Genomic DNA, 11342 nt, shown 5'->3' with positions numbered 1-11342 from the left:
AAAAGATCAACTTTCCTTATTACTCTCCAAATCACATCTCACCATCTGTGAACTTGACCCACTAACATGCCACCTCATTCCAAACCTTACCACAGTCTTCATCTCAAGCCTAACCCACCTCTTCAACCTGTCACTAACAACTTGTGTCTTCCCCTCCTGATTCAAACATATCTCGATCACACCCACCTTCAAAAAGCCCTCCCTTGACCCATCTAGCTAATGTCTAGCTATTTTCCCATCTCACTTCTCCCCTATGCCAAACTACTGGAATAACAAGTCCATTTTAACTGTCCTCCCATTTCTCCTCTTGCTTCCTCTTTGACCACTTACACTCTGGCTTCAGACCGCACCATTCCACTGAAACTGCCCTGACTAAAGTCACCAACGACCTACTAACCAGCAAATCAAAGTGATGCTAGTTTGTCTTCCTCCTTCTCCTGGACCTGGCATCTGCCTTTGACACAGTTGATCATTCCCTCTTACTACAGACTGTATGATCTCTTGGTAATACAGACTTGACCCTTTGTTGGCTCTCCTTGTACCAAACAGACAGGACAGTCAGTGTCTCCCACTCACACACCACCTCCTCATCTCACCTCGGTGTCCCCCAAGATTCAGTTGTATGCCCGGGCACTATGCTTAGGGCACACGCGTGCTCCCTCCCTCTTAAAGGGACCGCGCATGTCACCGTAAGGGGTTCCCAGCCAATAGCTAGGCGACACCTTCTATTTAAGGCTCCACCTCCAATATGGAGATGCCTGAGCAATATTGTTAGTTTTCCTTGCATGCTTGCTAGTTGTCAGGTTATCCAGGTCGACCCATCTGCTTGTCTACCCTGTACTCATCTGCTAGTACCTGTCTGTGATCTTCTGTCCATCAGAAGGTCCAGCCCACACCTGTAATTACCCATCTGTATAACACCTGGTCCAGCCTGGACCTGCCAGTGCCCATCTGTGTAATACCCAGTCAAGCACGCACCTGCCAGTGACCATCTGGGTAACACTCAGTGCAGTCTGCACCTGCCAATGCCCATCTGTGTAACACCCAGTCCAGTCAGCACCTTCCAGTGCCCATCTGTCTAATACCTGGTCCAGTCCACACCTGCCTGTGCCTATCTGTGTAACACCTAGTCAAACCCACACCTGCCAGTGCTTTTCTGTGCCTCAGCCGATCCCATCTGCACCCCGTGGTTCCAGTGGGCTTACAGTGCCTGCCTGCATTCTTAATCCCTCCTTTGGGCCATACCAGCCTACCCACTCTAGGGGGTCAGCTGCCACCCTCTGAAGGTCAGCTCTGGAGCAGCACCTGGTGCCACCTCCTTATCCCTCCTTGGGTCATGGTTTTCGCCTGCTGTCGCTTATCCGAGGTTGGATTTTGTAGGCCATCTAGTTACACCCTTCCAGGCTTTCCGAGGGCTAAGGCACAGTGGTTCCACAACCTTGCCCGTTACAGTCTCCATCTGCTGCATTGAGTGTAGTGAAACAGGTGTCGATCCCCATTATACTTTTTCTACTCTGGTGAAATTGATGCCACTTTGGTAGTGTCTGCCACTAATTTTTGGAAATGTGTAGACTCCTAGTTGAGTCTTTTTCATGTGTGTTGTCTGTAGCAGTAGACCTCCAAGACCAGCAGACTTCCACCTCCTTTAAGTCAACTACCCGTGTTACTATCCTTACATATTTCTGACAATTGTAGTCTACGAAACTGATATTTGCGCCACCTGAGAGTGGCAGAGCATAAAAGCAGATTGAGCTGGTATACTGTATACCTACAAACCTACAATATAGATGTATACAGACCCCTGCTACAGACACTGGCATATACCCACAATATAGATGTATACAGACACCTGCTACATACAGTACGCTGGTATATACCTACAGCATAGATTTATACAGACAGAAACCAGAACATACACTGGTATATACCTACTTAGGGATTTTAATCACTTGGGTGCAACATAGGCTATAACTGTTAGGCGTCAGGTTTCTGCGTCTGCTCTGCAGGAATCCAGAGCCTCATATTCTGCGGTCTCCCGCTGTCTATCTATTGCAGGGAAGATTACTTTGCAGCAGACCACTCCAGAGACAAAGTTCCTCTGTGCTCATACTAGGCATGCTCATGTGACGATCTCCCATTGGAGATCGGGAGTCATGTGCCCAGGTCCTGCTCCAGATCTCATTGGTCCATCTCGGAGATCTGGAAGGTCCCGCACGGCTATAAAAAGCGAGCATGACCGTTCAGCCATGCGCTAGTATAGACTATACTTGCTATGTGTGAATGGTGATGGATGTATGATTCTGGTGACTGACTAATTAAGAAACCCCTTCCCTCTGATATTACGCATGTGGATAGGGAATTAGATTAGCAGTCAGCGCCAGTCAGTGGCAAGCCTTAGGCCACTGTGCACACCGCACCTCTGTGCTAGCGTCCGACATTGCACCTGCTTTGTAGCTGTGTCGTCCTGCGGCAGTGTCCTACGCCGCGCTGCAGTTGCAGCCCTTCTTGGCGCTCGCAGTAGCAATGCCGCACACACGGTAGGTCTAGACGGACGCAGCTCCTCTGTCTTAGGTCCTGCTCCTGTGACCTGATACGGTGTGTGCATTTACCGGAGGCCTGTGATACTAACAGTCTCAGTGCTTTTGTATGTTTATGTTGCGGCGCCTCTGTGTGTGAACAGAGCCCGCTTTGCGCACTTCAGGTGAAGTCTAACCCATGCGCATTATACCGCCATATTGTTTGTCTGTCTGTCGTTACCTAGCAGCGGAGTAACATCTACTGCACGGTGGACCCTGAGCGGCGAACGCACTTTATTGTTTAATTTTATTTAGTGCGTTCCGCTGTTCCTAACAATAACCACACCCAGATGTGAGGTATGTGGGTAGCCAGATCCAGCCATCTCTCATAGCTACCCGCAAACCGGTCCCAGGTGCACTAAACAAAACTTTTAGTGCTTTCATGCATTAGAGAAAATACTCCCGGTTACATCACAAAGAAAAGCCATCTCTGTGACACGTACCTTACATCGATTATGCGACCATTAACCACCTGCTGCATATGCTGGTATATACCTACAGTATAGATATATACAGACACTGGTAAATACCAACAGTATAGATGTATAGAAACAAACAGACCACCTACATACACTGGTATATACCTACAGTATAGATGTACTGTATACAGAGACCCCTTACATACAGTGGTATATACCTACTGTATAGATGTATACAGACACTGCCTGCACACACTGGCATATATAGTTATGGCCAAAAGTATTGCCACCCCTGCAATTTTGTCAGATAGTACTCAGTTTCTTCCTGAAAATGATTGCAAACACAAATTCTTTGTTATTATTATCTTAATTTAATTTGTCTTAAATGAAAAAACACAAAAAGAATTGTCCTAAAGCCAAATTGGATATAATTCCACACCAAACATAAAAAAGAGGGTGGACAAAAGTATTGGCACTGTTCGAAAAATCATGTGATGCTTCTCTAATTTGTGTAATTAACAGCACCTGTAACTTACCTGCGGCACCTAACAGGTGTTGGCAATAACTAAATTACACTTGCAGCCAGTTGACATGGATTAAAGTTGACTCAACCTCTGTCCTGTGTCCTTGTGTGTACCACATTGAGCATGGAGAAAAGAAAGAAGACCGAAGAATTGTCTGAGGACTTGAGAAACCAAATTGTGAGGAAGCATGAGCAATCTCAAGGCTACAAGTCCATCTCCAAAGTCCTGAATGTTCCTGTGTCTACCGTGCGCAGTGTCATCAAGAAGTTTAAAGCCCATGGCACTGTGGCTAACCTCCCTAGATGTGGACGGAAAAGAAAAATTGACAAGAGATTTCAACGCAAGATTGTGCGGATGTTGGATAAAGAACCTCGACTAACATCCAAACAAGTTCAAGCTGCCCTGCAGTCTGAGGGTACAACAGTGTCAACCCGTACTATCCGTCGGCGTCTGAATGAAAAGGGACTGGTAGGAGACCCAGGAAGACCCCACTTCTTACCCCGAAACATAAAAAAGCCAGGCTGGAGTTTGCCAAAACTTACCTGAAAAAGCGTAAAACGTTTTGGAAGAATGTTCTCTGGTCAGATGAGGCAAAAGTAGAGCTTTTTGGGCAAAGGCATCAACATAGAGTTTACAGGAGAAAAAAGAGGCATTCAAAGAAGAAAACACGGTCCCTACAGTCAAACATGGCGGAGGTTCCCTGATGTTTTGGGGTTGCTTTGCTGCCTCTGGCACTGGACTGCTTGACCGTGTGCATGGCATTATGAAGTCTGATGACTACCAACTAATTTTGCAGCATAATGTAGGGCCCAGTGTGAGAAAGCTGGGTCTCCCTCAGAGGTCATGGGTCTTCCAGCAGGACAATGACCCAAAACACACTTCAAAAAGCACTAGAAAATGGTTTCAGAGAAAGCACTGGAGACTTCTAAGGTGGCCAGCAATGAGTCCAGACCTGAATCCCATAGAACACCTGTGGAGAGATCTAAAAATGGCAGTTTGGAGAAGGCACCTTTCTAATATCAGGGACCTGGAGCAGTTTGCCAAAGAAGAATGGTCTAAAATTCCAGCAGAGCATTGTAAGAAACTCATTGATGGTTACCGGAAGCGGTTGGTCACAGTTATTTTGGCTAAAGGTTGTGCAACCAAGTATTAGGCTGAGGGTGCCAATACTTTTGTCTGGCCCATTTTTGGAGTTTTGTGTGAAATGATCAATGTTTTGCTTCATTCTCTTTTGTGTTTTTTCATTTAAGACAAATTAAATGAAGATAATAATACCAAAGAATTTGTGTTTGCAATCATTTTCAGGAAGAAACTGCGTATTATCTGACAGAATTGCAGGGGTGTCAATACTTCTGGCCACAACTGTACCTACAGTATAGATGTATACAGACACCGCCTACACTGGTATATACCTGCAGTATAGATGTATGCAGACACACTACTATAGTATGCAGACTCCGGGAGTGTAATAGCTAGTATATATGCAGACGTGTTTTATACACGGACGTGGGCACATCGTGTGCTGATACAGTAGGACAGAGGCAGACGTGTATATGGATCTGGCTGAAGGCGCCTCCAGTGGAGAGATGACTCCATATGTCCAGGTGGGGGCGCTGTGGCAGGAGGTGACTGGAGCTAGAGTTCTGACCCCTGTGCCAGGAGCAGATTAATGGCAGAGAACAGGTGAGAGCTGAGGGGAAGCGCTGCTGGAAGAGGAGGAGGTCGTGGCAGATCCCTGCAGTAGGTCACATTAACCCTTGTGTCCCCTGGAGTTGGCCTCAGCTGTGTGCGGAGTGTGCAGCTGACGAGCTGAAGGTAAAGCCTCAGCCCTGGCACCAATGTACAGTGTGCGGCCCCGGGGCAGGAAAGAGAGAGAAGCTAGAGAAGGAGATTATAGGCAGATGTGAAATAGATCAATAACAGATGGATAGACAGATAGAGAGAGAGAGAGAGATAGATAGATGTATGATAGATAGATAAGATATACATTAGATAGATAGATAGATAGATAGATAGATAGATAGATAGATAGATAGATAATGGCCAGCCAGCTCTGGGCTAGGGATGAGGTGACAGCCGCCGTCCCGCCCGCACATCTCCCCAGTACCTCACACACTTAGCACACCGGCAGGGCGCTCGCTGATTGGCTGTGAGCACGCGACTGCCATTGGCCGTATTGACACGCGACAGGAGCGGTGCCGGGATCCTGAGGGGGGGCAGGGGGGCGGCACGGGGGGAACAGAGCGGCGCGTGCCGCTTTTAAAGGGCCCCCTCACCTGTAGCAACCGGAGAGGAGCCGAGTGCACGCGAGAGAGCAGCGCCTGACTAGTGCCGCCATGTCCCGCCTGCTGCCGACTGCCGCTGCCTGGTGCTGCGAGGAGCTGCCCCCGGAGCCGTACCTGCTGGATGCCAGCGACCCCCGCGCCTGGCTCTCCGCCACCTCCCTGCAGCCGCCACACGACTACCTGCTGCAGCCGTCCGGCCGAGCGCACAAGGTGCGGGACCTCTGCAAGCTCAAGGGGCTGCAGGCTGAGGAGGAAGATGAGGAGGAGGAGGACGGAGAGGAGCTGTGCCAGCCGCGGGCACCGCCGGGAAAGGGGGTGCAGAAGCAGCGCAGGCTGGCCGCCAATGCCCGGGAGAGGAGGCGGATGCACGGCCTCAATCACGCCTTCGATCAGCTCCGGAATGTCATCCCCTCCTTCAACAACGACAAGAAGTTGTCCAAGTACGAGACCCTGCAGATGGCGCAGATCTACATCAACGCGCTGTCCGACCTGCTGCAGGCGCCCCCCGAGCCGTGCCCCCCGTACCCCGCCGGGGACTACCCCCTGGAGCCGCTCACCTTCCAGGCCCCATCACCCGGCACCCGGGGCTCCGCAGACGAGAGCAAGACGTCCCACCGGAGTGACGGCGAGTTCTCCCCGCACTCCCACTACAGCGACTCGGACAGCTAGATGGCACGGGTGGGCGCCCGCCAACAGGACTCCAGACTGCCCCGTGGGCACAGAACTCTGCCAAGTGCCAGGCCCACTCCACCAGTGTCTTCCGCCCGTGTAAATACTCACAAAGGCTAGTTTTATACTATATATGCCCGAATTTCTAGAGCTTCTTGCACTTTATCAGCCAACGATGGCAGAAAAGACACTCCACGTGGAGACAAGAATCCGCCAACCTGTCCCACTGTCACGCAGCCACTCGTGTCACCCCTGCCGTGTCCAGATGTTTGCTGGTGTCAAAGTTTTTATTCCTGATTCCTTTGGATTGTGATGTCTCTCATCATCCTCATCCCCACTACCATAATTGTTATTATTATTATTGGGATTATTTATTCTGACGTTTTCATGTTTTGTTTGTATTTTTTACTTTTTCTATGAAAAAAAAAAACCCGAAACTGTTGTTTTATGCTAATTTCGTCCAGGTCACTGCCATCGCTTATTATTAACCATTTGTGGAGACAAATAAAAAATCCAGCAAAATCCAAAACCTCACGTGTTCTTTGCCTCTTTTATATGTAAGGAAACGATCCAAAAATTGATGCTTTAAGGAGGGGGTCGAATCGGTTTCTGTAAAGAGATTATTCTATTCATTTTATGGAGAGAGCTATCATTTTATGTGTTCTACTAATAATAATTGGGAACATAAGTGCAAATAATAATAATAATTGTTATTATTATTCGATGCTCTGTATAAAATGTACATCTGAATTTATGTCTGAAACATTCCTAGAAATTGTCGTTTCCAAAACCACTATATATCTTCCCAATTATGACAAGCTGTTCTTATGATTGTGTGTGAATCCATGTAGGAAACGGCGATCATTAATCTACACAACGATCGTCAAAGTCATTTTGGGGAACGAATAAATATCAATAAAATGTTTTTCTAGTAAAATTAATATTAGTGATAAAAGATGAGAACTATTCTGAAATCTCACTATATATATATATATATATATATATATTCATATATAGGGATATACACTCTAAAACAATTATTTTTATTATTATATATAGTCGGTTCAGTACTAGTAATACCAGTAATACAAAGCTAACATATCCTAATAACTAATAACACACAAGGAGTAACTGAATATATCCATGATCATCACTATCAATACAGAGATTGCTATCCTGATAATCACCATCATTGTAATTATCATGGCATTACTATTATCATCACTTCTAATCTTGTCATTTGTATTATTTCTCCTATTAACAGGACTATTACAACAACTTTTATATTACTGCTGATGATAGCATCAATACTATTACTAAAACTTGTATCATTACTGCTATCATCACTACAATTATTATAACTTATATTAGCATTGTCATTTCTACTATTAATACTTTCTTTTGCATTATTTACACTATTTTCTTTACTACTACTACTAATAATAATAGTGATGTCAAATTTTAATTATACAATGGATAAATGTAGTAATAGAAAGGAAGACAATAATAATATTAATAATAATAAATATTATTGTCTTCCATTCTTTTATTACTTTTATCCTTTGTATAATTAAAATTTGGCATCACTGCCATTACTCTCATTGGCAGGGTTACTCCTATTATCAGTACAAACACTACTATTATTATTTATAGTATTACCAGTCCAAACACTATTTTCAGTAGTACTATTTTCACTTCTTTTTCAATAATAATAATAATAATAAATTTTATTTCTATAGCGCCGACATATTCCGCAGCACTTTACATTTCGGAGGGGATTTGTACAGACAATAGACATTACAGCATTTTTTATTATTGTTAATATTTTTACTAGTAATGCCACTACTCCTATGGGCAGTAGCCTTCTGGGAGGCTTGTGGCAGTCAGGTGCAGCACTATCACAGTTGCTTTTGGAGCCCATTGTGCTCCTGTTCAGGTTGAGGAATCCCAGAAGTCACACAATGGGATGCTCTCTTCTGCCCCCCACTCTGGCAGGGACAGAATCCACGTGCAGGACACTTGAGGGACTGATCTGTCATCAGATGACATTGTCCTGCACACTGCGCTCTGTGGTGACAGTAAAGGAGAAGTCCCTGAGCTGGGTTTTCTAAGGGGGATTAGGTTCTGCACACAGCCATTAGGTGATGATGACTAGGGCCACCTGTCCCTTTCATAACCTTCTGCACAATTTCACATATATACTAAGGATCTAGAAAAGAACAAGGAGCCACAACAAGGGCATCATGTACTTACTACTGGTTACAAAGTCTCACTGTCTATATTTTATCGGGGTGCCAGAAATGAGAGAGTTAAGTTTCTCACAAGTAAAAGAATTAAGTAGAGTCATCTCATAGACCCCACTTTTATCTCACTGTGATTTTACAAATACCTGCAATGAAGCAGGCATGTTCTGGAAGTGATGATCTGCTTAGAAAGCTACAAACCAAATGTGCATTGCCGGTCAGTACTGTTCGCAGGTGCATCTTTATCTAACCTTCCCTGCGGTTGCAATGTCTGTATCTGTACTAACCCAATGTAGTCTGTATTCCTAATGTCCCCACCAAGCTGTACGGGCTCTATAGATACAATAACGCCAAAAGTATAACAACTTTTATAGCAAACTAGCTGAAGAGCCCGGCGCTGCCCGGGCATAGTAACTAACTGTGGTTAGTTATAGCAAATTATAATTATCCTTCATCCCATAGTCCCGTGCCCATATACCCATCATACATATTCTTCATCCCAGAGTCCCGTGCCCATAAACCCATCATACATATCCTCCATCCCATAGTCGAGTACCCATATACCCACCGTACATATTCGCCATCCCATAGTCCAGTGCCCATATACCCATCACACATCCTTCATCTCATAGTCCCATGCCCATATACCCATCATACATATCCTCCATCCCATAGTCCAATGCCCATATACCCATCATACATATCCTCCATCCCATAGTCCCGTGCCCATATACCCATCATACATATCCTCCATCCCATAGTCCGGTGCCCATATACCCATCATACATCCTCCATCCCATAGTCAAACATTATGACATCATAATGAGCGGTGGGGCTTGAAACCTATGATGAATCAGCGTGGCCATGGCAACCATTATGACTTTATAATGAGGGGCGGGGCTTGATACGCACACACTTTTCCCCATTATGTAGATAGGGGCAAAATTGTTTGGTGAATTGGAACATGCGGGGTTAAAATTTCGCCTCTCAACATAGCCTAGGACGCTCTCGGGGTCCAGACATGTGACTGTGCCAAATTTTGTGGCTGTAGCTGCGACGGTGCGGATGCCAATCCCGGACATACACACATACACACACTTGAGCTTTATATATTAGATGAATTTTACTCTGCAACATTTCTCAAGTTCTGTAGTCTTTTAATATTGTGATAAAGGAAAAACTCTGTCTTTTCAAGATTTTTATTGCCCTACTTATAATAAAATGTTATTGTTTGCATATTCATCAGAGCCAATTCTTCTCACTCTATATTTTCAAGTTGAGCTCATTGTTTCTTCTTCTTCTTCTTCTTCTTCTTCTTCTTCTTCTTCTTCTTCTTCTTCTCCTTTTCCTCCTCATCCTTCTACTCTTTTTCCTTCTTTTCCTTCTTCTTTTCCTTCTCCTTTTCCTTCTCATCCTTCTTCTACTCCTTTTCCTTCTCCTTCTTCTTCTCCTCGTTCTACTCCTTTTTCTTCTCATCCTTCTTATTCTACTTTTTCTTTTCCTCCTTCATCTCCTTCTCCTCCTTCTCCTTTTTCTTCTTCTCCTCTGTCCTTCTTCTTCTCCCTTCTCTCTTCTTCTTCTTCCTCCTATCACCTTTACTTTTTATTAAAATTAAATGTAGGACGACTTCCCCACTAATACATTTTTTGCCCAGTATTGCACAGCTTATTGCAGATCTGCTCCTAGCCTTCATTCATCTGGATACAATGACTTTTTGTCAGTCCTTACAATAAAGTATCTCCCCTAAATACATTCTCATTACTATAAAACCTAGCTTGCATTATTGCAGTAGTAAAATATGACTTTGCTGTAAACTCTTAGATCTGGCAGCATTCTTGCTCTCCGATTCTGCCCAGATCCATGGCAGCAGGGCAGTCCTTCCAGTGTTTTGTTAGCTGGGCACCATCACCCCCCACATCCCAAGGAACACTTGCACCTCCTCATGTATCTCGTCCATCTCTCCTCTCATACAAGTTCAAGAAATCCTATGCTGATCCCGTGCTGCAGATGAAACAAAGAAGATGATGTGTAACACTACACTATCTGAGCGCTGAATTGGAGAATGAGAGCCTATTAAATGACCTATCAAGCCGAGGATCTGGAGAGCACGAGGGCTTCCAAATCTCATCCCCATCTACAGAGAAGAGCTGACAGCAGCTCCGGCTGCCTGAATCCTGGCCAAAGCCAGGGCCAGCTCTTTGTACAGGGTAACTCTTTCCTCTCCACACACACAACAGGAAAGTCAGAGCCCACCCTTGGCAGAAGGCATGCCCATAATCCATTAACAAGCTGTAACATAGAGCTGCAGGTTGCAGCAATCTCATTAATATTTTGGATATAGTTGAATATTGAGTATTTCACAGTGCTCATTCCCCATATGCCAGCCCTCCCCTGCCATGCTGGCTGACTCCTTTCTCTCCATTATTACCAATTAGCCTCTACTTTCACAAGTCACATCCAAGTAACCAAGATACTTAGCAATGGCACCAACTATGTGTGCAAGGCAGGCATGCCTAATGTTCACCCTACACACTCCACTATAGCAGCTCATGAAAGGCAGCAATGAACTGCAAATCATGGACTTCAGTGCTGAGCAGGATTATTAATCTCACACAGCAGCAGAAAC

General features: G+C 45.2%; 1 protein-coding gene across 1 annotated transcript; it reads left to right on the top strand.

Annotated features, from left to right (window-relative positions):
- Positions 1-5788: 5788 nt before the first annotated feature.
- Positions 5789-7002, top strand: ATOH1 (atonal bHLH transcription factor 1). Its single transcript, XM_073587915.1, has one exon. The coding sequence runs from the start codon at positions 5856-5858 to the stop codon at positions 6471-6473; it is 618 nt and encodes a 205-aa protein (XP_073444016.1). The 5' UTR covers positions 5789-5855; the 3' UTR covers positions 6474-7002.
- The last annotated feature ends 4340 nt before the right edge of the window (positions 7003-11342 follow it).

Source organism: Dendrobates tinctorius, unplaced genomic scaffold (assembly GCF_039654945.1).
Source record: "Dendrobates tinctorius isolate UK_male_01 unplaced genomic scaffold, ASM3965494v1 ptg000011l, whole genome shotgun sequence".
NCBI lineage: Eukaryota > Metazoa > Chordata > Amphibia > Anura > Dendrobatidae > Dendrobates > Dendrobates tinctorius.
The sequence above is the reverse complement of the archived record's forward strand: the minus strand, read 5'-3'. Positions and strand labels throughout refer to the sequence as shown.

Bases quoted from the DNA above. Each gene is read 5' to 3' on its own strand.
- ATOH1 (XM_073587915.1), top strand. From the start codon at position 5,856: ATGTCCCGCCTGCTGCCGACTGCCGCTGCCTGGTGCTGCGAGGAGCTG.